Source organism: Paramormyrops kingsleyae, chromosome 5, assembly GCF_048594095.1.
Source record: "Paramormyrops kingsleyae isolate MSU_618 chromosome 5, PKINGS_0.4, whole genome shotgun sequence".
Classification (NCBI taxonomy): Eukaryota; Metazoa; Chordata; class Actinopteri; order Osteoglossiformes; family Mormyridae; genus Paramormyrops; species Paramormyrops kingsleyae.
The window spans coordinates 41,662,259-41,678,379 of NC_132801.1; the positions used below are offsets into that span (position 1 = coordinate 41,662,259).

Below are 16,121 nucleotides of genomic sequence, written 5' to 3' on the forward strand. Positions count from 1 at the left end.
TCCACCAATCACATGGCAGTTGCTTCAATGCATTTAGGGGTGTGGTCCTGGTCAAGACAATCTCCTGAACTCCAAACTGAATGTCAGAATGGGAAAGAAAGGTGATTTAAGCAATTTTGAGCGTGGCATGGTTGTTGGTGCCAGATGGGCCGGTCTGAGTATTTCACAATCTGCTCAGTTACTGGGATTTTCACGCACAACCATTTCTAGGGTTTACAAAGAATGGTGTGCAAAGGGAAAAACATCCAGTATGCGGCAGTCCTGTGGGCGAAAATGCCTTGTTGATGCTAGAGGTCAGAGGAGAATGGACCGACTGATTCAAGCTGATAGAAGAGCAACTTTGACTGAAATAACCACTCGTTACAACCGAGGTATGCAGCAAAGCATTTGTGAAGCCACAACACGCACAACCTTGAGTCGGATGGGCTACAACAGCAGAAGACCCCACCGGGTACCACTCATCTCCACTACAAATAGGAAAAAGAGGCTACAATTTGCACGAGCTCACCAAAATTGGACAGTTGAAGACTGGAAAAATGTTGCCTGGTCTGATGAGTCTCCATTTCTGTTGAGACATTCAAATGGTAGAGTCAGAATTTGGCGTAAACAGAACGAGAACATGGATCCATCATGCCTTGTTACCACTGTGCAGGCTGGTGGTGGTGGTGTAATGGTGTGGGGGATGTTTTCTTGGCACACTTTAGGCCCCTTAGTGCCAATTGGGTATCATTTAAATGCCACGGCCTACCTGAGCATTGTTTCTGACCATGTCCATCCCTTTATGACCACCATGTACCCATCCTCTGATGGCTACTTCCAGCAGGATAATGCACCATGTCACAAAGCTCGAATCATTTCAAATTGGTTTCTTGAACATGACAATGAGTTCACTGTACTACAATGGCCCCCACAGTCACCAGATCTCAACCCAATAGAGCATCTTTGGGATGTGGTGGAACGGGAGCTTCGTGCCCTGGATGTGCATCCCACAAATCTCCATCAACTGCAAGATGCTATCCTATCAAAATGGGCCAACATTTCTAAAGAATGCTTTCAGCACCTTGTTGAATCAATGCCACGTAGAATTAAGGCAGTTCTGAAGGCGAAAGGGGGTCAAACACCGTATTAGTATGGTGTTCCTAATAATCCTTTAGGTGAGTGTATATATATATATATATATATATATACACACACACACATATATATATATATATATATATATTAGAGGTCGACCGATATGGGTTTTTCAATAGCCGATCCCGATGACGATATTTAGGAGTCAGGGACAGCTGATGGCCGATATATGCTGCCGATACTTTTTGGCCGAAAATTGGACGTTTTCCCCTCTATTTGCATGGTAAAATATCACATTAATAATAACAAACGATACACAAATTTTCTCAACTTAGCATTTATTGAATACTGACTTGTGTAAATTTAAATATAAACTTAAATAACAAAAACACAATACAACTTATAAACAACTTAAACTTATAAACAATAAAGATAGCAGCATCAGAATCTCTTTAGCAGCAAACTCATTCTTCAGCTCCCAAGCTCACCAGTCTGCTGCAGATATTGCACCTGGCTTTTCCTGGTGTTGGCTTTGTGAAATGCTGCCATTCAGGATTAGATTTTTGTTCAGCCATCAGACAGCAATTACTAAAACAGAAGAATAAATGCAAGGTTAGAATTTTTATTATAGTACCTTCATCTTCAATTCATTCTACAATTCCAGTATTCCATGCACATTAAAACAATTACACTCTAATACATTTTGAAGGGGAAAAAAACACTAAGTGCATCATGGTATGATGAGTAGTGTACACTAACATGTTGTTTCTGTTGTTAGCAGACAGATAGCTTAAAGCCAAATTCACAATCAGAATCTAGTGATCAAGGAAAATAAAATAAAATAACTGTCGTATTGCACAGCCTTGTATGCAAGGACAACATAAGCCCCTAGTGATTGTGACGTTGTCTACGTATAAGCCCGTATAAAGGATAGACATGTTTAATGAGGAAACTAACTGCGCAAAGTCATGCACTTTTTATCTAGACGTCTGACAAATTGTTTGAATCTCCGGTCTCAAATGAAAAAAAGTTGCACAGAAGGACCATTGTCAGCATCAGCTCAAGTAAATGGTAACCACGCTTTCGAACAAACACTTTTCTCCGCCATGCATTGTTCTTAGCAGCTCTGTGTCTCCGAGGACGGCGCTGTCTGTGATCAGGGCAGAGTAACACAACTCTCACACACGCTGCAGTATTTGAGAGCTGCCTGCTCCGCCCCACACACTCACAGAGTGAAACTCTCCGACACAAGAAAAAAAACATAACTGATAACATCGGGCTGATATGGTAATAATTAAAATGTTAACAATTAAAATGATTTTTAACGATTAAAAAACGTCTGTGAGCCCACCAATAAGCGCACAAAACGAACTCTATTAGAATCAATGATCCTTAATGTTACCTGTAAGCTGCAGTTGGTTGAAGGCTCATTATCATTACCCCAGTTCCCAATAGCGTAATTCGCGTTTTCTTTTAAAGCAACATTTCATAGCAAACTACTTAAATAAACAGGTCATTGAAAGATCAGAATTTAAGCCTTACCGTTTTATCCCAGGACTCTTCCAAAACTTCTGGCTGTGGTCCTGCACAAAGCAGCATGGGTCACGTGTTCCACAGCAACAATAACACTGGGCTGCCCGCAGACGTGCCTGTCTGAAAATCGGCGTAGTGCACTCGGATATCGGCCGATGTCGATACATTAAAAAATGCTAAATATCGGCCCGATATATATATATATATATATATATATATATATATATATATACACACACACACGCATTGGTGCCTGTGATTCATGAACACAATCCGTTCCAGGAAAGTGGTCATGAACCAATTTGTACGCTAACCAAGGCAATTTTCCCCATAAGAAAGCATTGAAATTCGATTCATTTGTTCACAAGCCTACCAAATGATTTTTGTTAATTAATTTTTGGGTTGTTATAGTAAAAACTTAAAAGAAAAACACAATATAGTGTGGTGACGGGTAGACCGAGGCATCGTGGGAGCAGAGAGAGACATGGAAACTTGCTTGCCGGGGAAATCGCGCTCTTTATTAACAGTCCTTAACCCTTGTATTGTTGTTGTTGTTAATGTTAATGTTAATGGTTGCGTTTCCCTATTGTCGCGTGTGTGTTTGCCCATGTCTTGTGTGTACCTGGTCTAATCCTTGCGTGTATTTAGCCTGTGTAAATCTTCCACCATGTGTGCATCTTGCAGTTTGGTGTGTGACAACCTTGTGTTTCCCGTCTGTGTATTTCGGTTCGGTGCTCGTTGGTTGCCTGTTGTGGTCCTTCTATTTACAATTTCACATGAGGCATGATGGGACATGTGCCCCGCCGATGCTACACTGTTATAAAAAAAGGAATCTGGTCAAAGAATCTGTTCGTTGACCAAATTTTGTACACGAACTAATGCATTTTTTTCAAACGTGTCAAGTCTGTTCTGGTTTGCCTTAAATACCTCACTCAAGCTGGAAATCTTGCTTTGCATTTCCATTTTCTCCAAACTTTGTAGAACTGTCGCGACTGAGCGGGACTTGATGAAGATGTACAATCCTTGGTGGAGTAAAAAGGAGGATCACTCTGCTGAGTTTCGGTAGGGGAAATTCTATAATGGGTAACATGATAAATAGAGGAGAAACATTTTCTTCCCTACCGAATTAATACCCAATCCTAAAGTAGTATTGAGTCTTGGGCCATAAGGCTGAAACGTAACTGCATTAAGGCTCATTAGTATTTCGAATGCTAAATTTGTTGCTGTTACAGACTGTAACAAAACCAGCCGCTACCAGTGTGACTTACAAACCATCTTTTGAGGCCATAAACATGACCTCAGAAATGCCTATCCACCAGCTCTAACCTGACCAACAAATGCAACGCAGTATCCAAAGCCATCATCACCCAGGCGAACACCCCAGTCGGAAAGAAGGTCATATATGATGGTGAAAAAGCAAAGATGGAAGAAGTAACACGCAAACTCTTCAGCATCTTTGTTAAGGTATGTGTTGATTGGGGTGGGGGGTCAGCTGTCATTCTGTATGCATTTGCTACTGTGTTGGCATGATCACACATGCACCAAAAAAGAATAATTATAATGGGTTTTACATTTTTGTGATGCAATGTGTTATCATGGGGGGCATGGTGGTTTAGTGGTTAGCACTATTGCCTTACAGCTCTAGTATTGGGGGTTTGAATTCTCCATCCCCCCTCCCCCCACACTGGCCAGGAAAAGTGGCTGGAAAGTGAATATATGTCATGTTAGTTTAACTGACTCAACATTTTTTTTCTCTCTTGTATTATGTTTTTTTCATATTTTTATTATTTTTATTTAATTCTGCACCTGTGATAGTTGTGTTCATAAGGGAGCATTGTGCAAATGGAAATGCATTCTCAGGGTGGTGGTGTGAATTAGTGGGTGGCTGTCACAGGAATCACCATTTGGGAATGTGACATGGGAGACGTGTGCCGTCATTGGAAACGGCGGTATTCTCAGCAACAGCAGCTGCGGACAGGAGATAGACTCTGCCCAGTTTGTCTTCAGGTAAGTTTTCTTTTCCCCCCCTCCCCAACTTGGGGTTACATTATGCTACCATTCAGTACAGAAAGCACTCAGTACAAGTGTGCTTCTTTGGCCTGACACAGGTGCAACCTCCCTCCTCTTGGTAAGGATTTCAAGAAACATGTCGGCAACAAAACAAACCTTGTGACAGCCAATCCCAGCATCCTTCTGGAAAAGTGAGTCAAAGGAGTGGGGCAGCATCACTGTAAACTAAAATGTCCCTCTTGCCCACTCCATAGAGTCTAATCGAATGTATGGTGTTCCTATATTGTCTAAGGCCCTTCACAGGTTAGTGTAGGTTTCTGCAGCACTAATTTGCCTTCTTTGCTCCTCTTCTATCTGCCAACCATCTAAAGGTTTGAGGGACTCACAGAAAGGCGCCGGCCCTTTGTGGAGAGCATGGCTAGCTATGGGGATGCCCTGCTCCTGATTCCTGCATTTTCTTACACGCGCAACATGGCTGTGTCACTGCGTGCTGCCTACACGCTAGAGGAGTTCCAAAGCCCCACACGGACTGTCTTCTTCAGCCCATCATACTTGCGGAGCCTGGCTCAGTTTTGGAAAGATCAGGGCCTTCAGGTCCCCCGGCCCAGCAGCGGGCTGATTGTGGCCAGCCTGGCACTGGAGCTGTGCAGCGAAGTGAGGCTGTATGGTTTCTGGCCGTATCTGCTGCACCCTGACACTCAGCAGACTCTCACAAACCATTACTACGACAACCAGCAGAGTATGCGGACGGTCCACAATATGCCTGCCGAATTCAGGCACCTGCTGCGGCTTCACAGCCAAGGTGTGCTTAGGGTTCACCTGGGCCAGTGTGCAGCTAGAAGAGCAATGAGCTTCTCTGAGGTTTGACTGCCCATGAGGACCAGAATGAACTTGTGTACAGCTTGGCATAGCATAGCTTTCTCTGGGATGTTTAGAGTAAATATACCCTTCTGTTGTATATTGTCTCCTGATGATTTTGGCCTCTCTGTTAAATTGTTTCCAGGTAGTTGTGTATTTACTAGTGTTAAGTGCCAGTTTAGGGATAGGACACCTTAAGACATGGCGAAAAACCTCCAACACACGACAAACAAAAATAATCAGTAAAACAAAAGGTTTATTATAAATATGAATACTGGCTCGTATTACAAAAGACGGAAAAAAAAGACCAAATAACAAAAACAAGACACAAAGCCATGTCTGTCTCTCACACAAGCAGCAAATGGTCATGACGGAACGAGACTGGGCGGAGCATCACTAATGGAAGAGCGCAGCCATCTTCAAGGGAACAGCACCCCTTTATACAGCCGTGCACCCAATCACCGATGGCAGAAACGGGATCAATTACCCACCACCGTCACTGGAATGTCCTACAACACAACACAGTCACAGAGCAAAGCATCACAAATACACTAAGATGCAATACTCCCACCACGAAAAATCAACTTCTACAGTTGATCACCAAAACAGATTTTACTAAGAAGAACGGTACAGGGTGTCCACCAAAACATTCAGATCTTTTTTATACCTGGGGCTGGTTGTACAAAACACCTTAAGTTAAGATTTTCCTTAAAGTTCAAGTTAAGGTCTCCTTAAAAAACACCCTTAAGTCTCCTCCTAAAGGTTTCCTTAAAATTTTCTCTTAAGTATATAAGTTTTTCTCCTTATCTTGGTCTTATACTTAAGGAATCCCTTAACGGTTGCACAAAAGACCTTAGCAACCAAACTAAGGGGAACAAATTAAGGTACCTCTAACCTCTGCTCAACAATAAGCGCAGAATAAACTTCTTGAACTTTGCCAGACAGCACTAGGGTTGCAAAATTCCCGGAATTTTCAAAGATGGAAACTTTCCATGGGAATTAACGGGAATTAATGGGAATAAACGGGAATTAACGGGAATTTATGGGAATAAACTGGGAATTTTCAAAATTGAAAGTTGGCTCTTCTTAGGGAACTTAAATATAGTTGAGCAAAGTATATTTTAGCATAATATTGACAAAAACAAACAAATGCAATTCAAATACACTTGAATATCCATGCCATTCCTTAATCACATGTACAGAGCACATGCTTGCTGCATGGCTATTGAGACCACCTACTGGCACTGTGCATGCCTCCATCACATGTACACATGGACCACACTTTTGAGCCTGAAGGACAAAGAGTATTGAAGGCACACATTTGAGCCTGTGGACTTAACAAGTGAGGTAAGTTTTGATGATATTATGGGAAAATATATTCATTAAATGTTTAAATTGTGAATATCACATAAAATGTATTAATCTGGTAGATAGCAATCTGATAAGATGCTAAATAAAATCCTAGCATCTGTTAGATGCTAAATAAGCCATAGCTAGTATAACATAAAGAAGATGCTAGCTTCCTCATTTGGCTGTTTTGTTTTGAAGATCATTCCAGGGGCTCGTTCTTCGTACGTCGCTAACTCAGCTGGATTTGATTGTTGACAATTTGGCATGATCTTGGATTGTTTGGTTCTTCGAAGCTCATCCTGGACTTGCTGTCATAGCAACAGGTGCGCAAGCTTAAACCTGCTCGGGAGCAGGCTTATTTCATGTAAACAGGGTTTAAGCTGCGCTCCTGGCGGGTTATGATTGGTTGAAATGGCGAGGTCACATCTGATTGGTTAAAGAGCACGACTGACGCGGACTGACTCACGTGAGAAAAGTATCTTGCATATATATATATATATGGATGGATGTATTTAAACATATATATAGAAATTGCTCGTAAAAATAAAGTGGTTCTGATTCTGCTAGGGTTAGGGTTTAATTTTTTTGCATTAAAATGAATTAATTATAACACTTTGTTGTTCAGATTAAGAACTTAGCAAAGAATTTGTAAAATGTAACGCTCTGGATAGTCACTTTTATGAATAAAGAATAACAACTTCAAATTAAACATTTCTTTTAATAACCGCAGCGCGGTTATTTGGACAAGATCGTCAATAGCGCTGCCAGTGAGTATCGGGGGATCGGGGCTGGATTTTTTCACTTTTATGATTAAAATTCTAATAAATTTTAAAACTGGATATTGATTAGCAATGGCTACCATGTTCGCATGGATCCACTGCTGGCTCTGACATTAAAGATGACAAAAAGAGCAATTAATACAAATAGGATTTGATTTTTATATATATATATATATATATATATATATATATATATATATATATATATATATATATATATATATATATATATATATCAAGGAACATGTAACATGGGCAGCACTCACGCATTTAATTTGTTCGCTACTTTTTGCTAGCCCTCCCGGTGTCTTTGTTAACGTTTGAAATTCTCCATAACCCTCTAATAAAAGCTCTTGCTCCGCTTGAGAAAAAAATTGAGCTTGCCCTTTTACCATTTCGTCAACCAATCGAAGGGGTTGTGATCAGTGTTTCTACTGTCGATGCATATCGCCTTTTAAACCAACGCACGAACGCGCAATAATCCTAGACAACTCAATCCAGCGATACTAATCGTCAACAACAGGTGTGTTCGAAGAACCCAATTAGCCGGATCATGATTAGCACGATGATATCATCTTGGATGTCTCATTTGATCTCGGATGTTTTAAGCAACGTACGAAGAACGAGCCTCAGTTGTTTAGCTAGCCTTACTATTTATATCTGTTTATTATCATATTGCAATTGTATTATTACGATCTCTTGCATTATATTAGCATTTTTACAAGCTCTTGTTTTATTTTACAGAAAAATGCCACGTGCGCTATCTGATGTGTGGAGACATTTTACACCAGCTAATGTACAAGGGAAATCTGTATATATGTGTAAGTATTGTGATAAGACGTACATGAAGAATGCCACAAAAATGCAGCAGCGCATTGCAAAGTGCAAAAAAATTCCTCAAGGCCCAACACATGCAGCAGCCAGGAGTTCCACTCAAGGGGAAAATGAATCTGTTTCAGCTGTATCAGAGTCAGATACCCACTCATCAGCTCCTGGTCCCTCTGGCATCAGAGGATTCTTTGATTTTATGGATGACACTAGCCAGAAAAACACAGATGAGTGTTTCGCTCGTGCAATCTATGCAACTGGCTCACCCCTGATGCTGACATCCAATGTGTACTGGAAGAGATTTTTGAATGTTCTCCGACCAGCATACATTCCCCCAACCAGACATGCATTGTCTACTCATCTACTGGATGAAGAGTTCAGTCGAGTTCAAGCAAAGGTGAAACAGACCATTGACCAAGCTGACTGTATTTCAGTCATCTCTGATGGATGGTCCAATATCAGGGGACAAGGAATTATTAACTACATAATCACCACTCCTCAGCCTGAGTTCTACAAGAGTGTAGACACAAAGGAAAACAGACACACAGGCCAATACATTGCAGATGAGCTAAAAGTGATCATCAATGACCTTGGACCAGATAAGGTTTTTGCACTGGTCACTGACAACGCAGCCAACATGAAGGTTGCCTGGGCACATGTGGAGGAGACCTACCCTCATATAACTACTATTGGCTGTGCTGCCCATACACTAAATCTTCTCCTAAAAGACATAATGGCACTAAAAACAATGGACACTCTGAATAAGAGAGCGAAGCAAGTTGTGAAATTTGTTAAAGGCAAACAAGTAACTTCCGCTACATTTCTGTCAAAGCAAAAGGAAAAGAACAAGATTACTACACTGAAGCTTCCCAGCATAACGCGATGGGGTGGTGTTGTTATCATGTTTGACAGTCTTCTGGAGGGAAAGGAGTCTCTGCAAGAGATGGCCATATCCCAGTCTGTAGGCATCGACAGTGACATCAAGAAGGTCATCTTGGATGATGTGTTCTGGGAAAGAGTATCTAGCAGTCAGAAAATCCTCAAACCTATTGCAGCAGCAATAGCGAAGATAGAGGGGGATGGTGCCATCTTGTCAGATGTCCAGTGCCTTTTTGCAGAACTCAAAGAAGAAATCCAGACAATTCTGCCCACTTCCCTACTACTGAAAGCAGAGGAAACGGCTGTGGTCAAGTCATTGGAACAGCGGAGGGAGTTCTGCATGAAGCCAGTGCATGCAGCAGCATACATGCTGGACCCCAAATATGACAAGGGCATACTTTCTGGGGAAGAGATCAACGGAGCCTATGCGGTCATTACAGCCATGTCTGACCACCTGGGTCTCGATAAAGGCAAAGTTCTAGGCAGTTTGGCAAAGTATCGAACAAAGCAAGGCCTTTGGAAAGGGGATGGAATATGGCAGTCATGCCAGCACATATCTGCAGCCACCTGGTGGAAGGGACTATGTGAATCTGAGGCCCTTGGACCTGTAGCCTCCATCCTCCTCCAAATCCCACCATCATCAGCCGCCTCCGAGCGCAACTGGTCACTGTTTGGGAACACCCACACAAAGGTTCGCAACAGGCTCACAAATGTGAGAGTGGAAAAGCTGGTCGGCATTCGGGCAAACCTACGGCTCTTTGAGCCTGACACAGAGCCATCCTCAACAAGGCTGGAAAGTGACACTGAAGAGGAAGACTCAGAGTTGGATGCTGAGGAAGTGGACATGTTGTTGGATGATGATGAGGTCCAGGAAGAGTCTATTGACTGAGCAAAAATGAGAAAAGAGGATTGCTTGAAGGAAGATTTGCATGTTTAATGGGACGTTTTGGAGGATAAGTGGCATTTTTCATTTAACCTTTTGAATGGGACTTTGTGGAGATTTTTGGACAGGGGGCATTTTTGAATGAGCGGGGTTAGGGGATGGTAATATTGAACTCAACATTTCTGTTTTTATTTATCCATGAAACAAGTTATTGAAACGTGTTCTATTCTACTGTACTTACAAATAAATCTGTTGAAATATCTGTTGAAAACATTTTGCATGGAGGTTTTCTTATGATTTCTGTTTATATTTATGCTTGGAAATAATATATTCCCAGTTAGTTCTCCTAAATTCCCATTAATTTCCATAATTCCCATTATTTCCATGGAAAGTTTCCAATATGGAATATTTCCAAAATTCCCAAGCTTAACTTACCATGGAAATTTACCGGAAACTTTCCGGAAATTCACCGGAAATTTTCCGCCCCTTTGCAACCCTAGACAGCACACATTGAAAAAGGAGACTCCAAACTCCAGCTGGCCATTTGAATGTAATTGCAACCCTCTCAAAATGACTAAAATACTTCTGAACCTCCCGTTCATTAAACGGAGGTACGAAACATATTATGCGACATCAAAAACTTGATCTGCCGGCTCAAACAGAGGAGATGAATAAATGGAATGAACAGAAGGAATCTCATGAGCAGTAACAGAGTGTGGCGGTGAATGTGAAACAAGTGGAATAGGAATAGAGGAAACCCTTGTAACCCCCTGAACTACCTCATCTTTACTGGCAGCCAATTCCAACTTCTTCCGTGCAAATTCACGCTCTCTCTTGCTCCTCAAACTCCAACCTTTTCAAGTCAAGTTCAATCTCCAATTTACGAATTTGCAACTCTTTCTCAACTACCTTCAACGCACAACTATCTTGTTCAGTACTCAATTTAGCTGCTTCGATTTGCATCTGACACTCTCGAAATGAGTATTGTCACCATTTTAGTTCAACATCAGATACATTACCCACTACAGACCCTAGAGATGTTTGGCCTTGAACTGTAGCCAACAAACCTCACTCTACCGCCTTAAACAATGTTTCTTTTAACTTTTTATCCTCACTCGTTACCTCAATCGAATACTTATCCACGATCTGCAACAAGTTCTCTTTTGTGCAGCACAACAATATATAATAGGACGGGCTCTGAATAAATTCCTCTACTAAGGGCATAGTCACCTGCTTTAGACAACCAAGCACAAGAAATGGTGAGGATCAATATGGCAGCACTACCCAAAATAATTAATCCCAAAGCAAAAATGAGCCCTTTATACATATACAGTGGTACCTCAGAACTCGAAATTAATCCGTTCAGAACTCCGGACCAAATCCTAAAAATTTCAAGTTCTGATCAAATTTTCCCCATAATAAATAATGGAAAACCAATTAATTGGCTCCCGGCCCCCAAAAATTACACCTAAATATGTTCTTTTTAGCATTTAAACACAAAATGAACTGGACAAAACAAGAAAAGCATATACTGTACTAAACACATCTAAGCACATTTATCAAAACAGTAATTTTTAAATAAATGTATCAAAACAATGTGTAAAGTTAAAAAAAACAATGTTTCATGCCCTGATCGTCCGCTCCTTCCGTGTGTCACGCGCCCTCGTTAACCCCGTGTGGTATCACCGTGTGATCAGCTGTTTCTGGTTGTTGTCCTCTGTATTTCCTCTGCGTTTCAGTTTGTTTCCCCAGTCCAGTCATTGTATTGTCCGTCTGCATTTTGCCTGCCTTACCTGTAATTAAACCCCGTATTCCCCGATACTCTGACGTCTGCGCCTTTGTCTCCGTTCCGTCCCCGCTGGGCACGACAATATTATTATAATTAAATGTATTTATGGTTTATTATTAATATTAAAATAATTAATAAGAAATGTTCATTTTTAAATGTATTTTATTATAAAATAATAACTGTTACTGTCTATCATTGTCTAAATGTATTTTTACTGTCTAAATATAAGTATTCAGCTAGTGTAAACATGCACGATGCTATCGCAGTGAATGCAAGGCTGAGACTGAAGCATGGCTAACCCTAACCCTTTGTTTCCACTGAGAGACGTGCCACGTGACTCATTTCCCCACGTGTACAAGTTATCTTAGGTCGGCATTCACAGATTGATTTCTGAGATTCAGATCGAGTTCTAGGTAATTTTTTTTCCAAACTGGTTGGTTCAACTTTTCAGAAATTCGGGTTCTAATGAGTTCGAGAACTGAGGTACCACTGTATAACTAAAAAAGAAACTCAAAACTAACATGCACTCTTCCACAATATGCCACCCAAAAAAATGTCCGTTGTCCAGCCCAAACAACGGCACAGGCCAAATACTCGGACACGGAGAAGAGAGGGGAAAAAAAAGACCACTCTCCTAATTACGCAATTACTTTCCACCCAAGCCACAATAAAACAAACTCGGCCTTGTTAACCAGAAAATCGCCATCCAAAAAAATAAATAAATGCATCGTGTAATCCACCCGATCTATGAGCATGGGAAATCTGAACCTAAACCTACCTATCACAAACCCCCTTACATAAGCCTTCTCTTCTTCAAAGAGCGTTACCTGTACCAATTGAAGGTTTGCGATCACAGTCAGCCAATTATAACAAACTAACCGCGAAACTCCCCCCGGGTTTGTCCTTCAAAAACACCACCCAAACAAAAGCCCAAAAACAAATAACAAAAGTGCTCCGACGGAAGGATTACAAGAATCCAGCTGGAGACACCTAACTCACCAGAGTTCCCAAAACGAGGGCGCTTCCACCAGCTGAACGAAATTCCCACGAGAACTATCCTGGATGAGCCCCCAATTTGTTAAGTTTGTCTAGGGATAGAACACCTTAACAAAGAAAATAGACATGGCGAAAAACCTCCAACACACAACGAACAAAATAATCAGTTAAACAAAAGGTTTATTATAAATAATACGAATACTGGCTCGTATTACAAAAGACGGAAAAATAAGACCAAATACCAAAAATAACAAGTCACAACTCCAAAGCCATGCCTGTCTCTCACACAAGCAGCAAAAGGTCTTGACAACAGAACATGAATGGGCAGAGCATCACTAATGGAAGAGCGCAGCCATCTTCAAGGGAACAGCACCCCTTTATACAGCCTCGCACCCAATCACCGATGGCAGAAACAGGAACAATTAATCACCGCCGTCACTGGAATGTCCTGCAACACAACACAGTCACAGAGCAAAGCACTACAAATACACTGAGACATAACACTAGGGAGACATAATACAACACATTTAACACTAAGGACTTGTCTGTAAAGTTTCTTATTGCACTGTTGATATTTTTTCAGTTTGATCCAAAGTTGCAGAACATCTTCTAAAATCCAGTTAGAAGAATTAGTCATACATGACAATATTATGTCATTACTGGATGCAGTCATTCTAAAGCAGCATATGAGCTTATATGTTCCGGGTACTGTGTAATGAATACTAAACTGGCCAAAGATTTATTTTAAGGGTAAAACGGTTTGGAAATAATTTTGTTAACATGAACTTATTTTGTTCCACATAATATTACCTAACCCTAGGCAAATTTAGCCATCCATTTTCTGTACCCGCTTGTCCTACTCAGGCTTGCAAGATCTGGGCACAAGGCAGGGATCAACCTAGGATAGGGTGCCAGCCTATCACAAAGCACACTCACACACTCTCACATTCACAATTTGGTAACTCCCACTGACCTCAGCATGTTTTTGGATTGTGGGGGGAAAACTGGAGTGCCTAGAGGAAATCCCACGATGACATGGGAAAAACATGCAAACCTTACACACATCAAGCCAGGGTGGAGACTCAAACACTGGTCCCAGAGGCAACAGTGCTAACCACTGCACCACCATGTCACCCTAGGCAAATTTATGGAGAACATAAAAATTGTTCCTTTTACAGTCTATAGGGAGAGGATGTCCAATATTGCGTAATGTATCCATAAGTTATCCTACATTCTTTAAAAACTCAAATAATATTAGTGCAACTATTAAGCTTATGACCACTAAATGTCACCAATTCATTATTTACGTAAAGTTCTTAGTTGTGAAAGTACTTTAAAAATCATTATTGGGTTCTCTTAATGAATAGTCACAAGAACATTGTTTAAGCGGGTAGCATTTTTATGTTTTCACAGCTCTTTCCCTTCATAATTCAACTATTCATGAAACTGAGTAATCCCTTAACATTGCTGTACGTAGACTACTCCAACCTTTTTCCCACTGGATGATTATGGTATTTTATGCTAATAATTATAACAATTTAACACAGTAAAATGTCAGATGTCAAATGTCATTCTGAAATGGGCGCTTTGGCATATCTGTGTGTGTATAGTAAATAAGTTATCGCCAGACTTATTTTGGAGTGTGCTTTCTCCACAATGTGCAAAGGATTTAGGCTTAATGTAGTCAACACTTATATTTATCAAACTTTGCGTAAATCTCATCATGAAAAAGTGCATACGAACGAAAACAGAACTGTGTATGCACAAAAAAAAGGATTTATCAAACCTGGTGTATGCACAAATGCATGGAATTTCCCCTTGATAAATCAAAACTGTCTTGTAAATGTGGGTACATGGACGAGCCTGAGTCCCTTCCCAGTTGCCACCCACAAATATCCATAAAAGGTCAATGGAAAGGATCTGCATGCTCATATAATTTGCAACTCAAGCATGTCTGAATTCAAAGTCAGGCAAAAGGGACTGTACATTTTAAAAAAGGAGAAATATTGATCAGTGACTTGTAGAGACACTACACTGTTATATTTTGGGGCATAAGCTCATTTATCATGAACAAGAAAATATGTAGACATACATTTTCTAAATATTTGTTTTTCACACATGTATTTATCATACAGTTGTTTGTAGCACTTTTGGATCAGATGCCAACCTGCATTACATTGTCTATTGTATGTGCAGTGGTAATAAAATTGAGTCTAAAAAAGTGTGTAGGCCAGCAACACATCTATCTGAAGATGGGAAAGAAATGACTCACTGCACCTTGGGCCAGTGTGACTAACGGTCGGGGGTACACCCACATCTCCACCTTCAAACTTCAACATGTGCAATAAAGGAAGCTCTATTATGTATTGTGCCAAAGCTGTCAGGAGATACTGATGTGTTTCGTGAACAGATAATGAGTTGACCCAGGCCATCAAGCAACTAAATTTGTCCAGCATCACTGATGACTTGTGCATTAACGGAATTAAATGGCTTTTAACTGATGAAAGCAGGTTCATCAGCACTCATTTCACTGCCTGCATCTGCTGCTTCATGCTGTATCTTTATGCATATGATAAATAAACAGATTTGATTTGAGGTGTTCATACACATTACGCCATGATTACATTAGGAAAACCAAACATCAGAAAAAAATAAGAATAGAATATAAAATAAGCAGAATATAAACAATAAACAGAACACAATATAAGTAAACAGAATATAAAATTGAATATAAAAGCAGCAATAAAAAATGTAAATAACGCATAAATAGAAAAAAATGGCATAAAGGTGTTTAAGTGTTATGTATAGGTATTCCTCTCCTTCGGATTCAGTTACACGGTAAATATGAAAATATTGCACATTTCAGCAGTGTAAGAAAATATTGCACATTAATAGGTAGTGATGTGCACTTGATGATTCATGAACCATGCACTGTACCACCTGCCCCCACCATAATGCACCCTGGTTTGCTTTGAGCCCATTTTGAACTGAGTGCACCATCTAGTGGGTTAAGAAAGTACAGCAAAAGGCTCACAAACCCTAGTTTGGCCAACACCTCAATAACAGGTGAGGTGATAAACATGTAAACATGAAGGACAGAGTGTACAACGTTGGGCCGAATTGAATGAGATAATGGCTCTGG

General features: G+C 40.6%; 2 protein-coding genes and 1 long non-coding RNA gene across 5 annotated transcripts in view; 2 read left to right on the top strand and 1 right to left on the bottom strand.

Moving 5' to 3' along the window:
• Window positions 1-5,575, top strand: part of LOC140590945 (alpha-2,8-sialyltransferase 8F-like) — a 100,822-nt gene extending 95,247 nt beyond the window's left edge. For all 3 annotated transcript variants that reach the window (XM_072712758.1, XM_072712759.1, XM_072712760.1), the window contains 5 exons: window positions 3,589-3,669; window positions 3,927-4,071; window positions 4,502-4,614; window positions 4,716-4,808; window positions 4,989-5,575. In XM_072712758.1, the coding sequence (XP_072568859.1) occupies window positions 3,589-3,669; window positions 3,927-4,071; window positions 4,502-4,614; window positions 4,716-4,808; window positions 4,989-5,484 (928 nt within the window). In that variant the 3' untranslated portion in view covers window positions 5,485-5,575. The remainder of the gene's footprint in view (window positions 1-3,588; window positions 3,670-3,926; window positions 4,072-4,501; window positions 4,615-4,715; window positions 4,809-4,988) is intronic.
• LOC140590950 (uncharacterized) lies at window positions 1,396-2,702 on the bottom strand. Its single transcript, XR_011991851.1, has 2 exons — window positions 2,617-2,702; window positions 1,396-1,662 (listed from the first exon to the last, which is right to left on the bottom strand). It is a non-coding gene; the product is annotated as an uncharacterized lncRNA (long non-coding RNA).
• Window positions 5,576-5,886: 311 nt separating the features above from the next.
• LOC140590944 (uncharacterized) lies at window positions 5,887-15,582 on the top strand. Its single transcript, XM_072712746.1, has 2 exons — window positions 5,887-6,822; window positions 8,349-15,582. The coding sequence occupies exon 2, from the start codon at window positions 8,353-8,355 to the stop codon at window positions 10,198-10,200; it is 1,848 nt and encodes a 615-aa protein (XP_072568847.1). The 5' UTR covers window positions 5,887-6,822; window positions 8,349-8,352; the 3' UTR covers window positions 10,201-15,582.
• Window positions 15,583-16,121: the final 539 nt, after the last annotated feature.

Coding starts and splice junctions, on each gene's coding strand:
- LOC140590944 (XM_072712746.1), top strand. CDS start 8,353: ATGCCACGTGCGCTATCTGATGTGTGGAGACATTTTACACCAGCTAAT.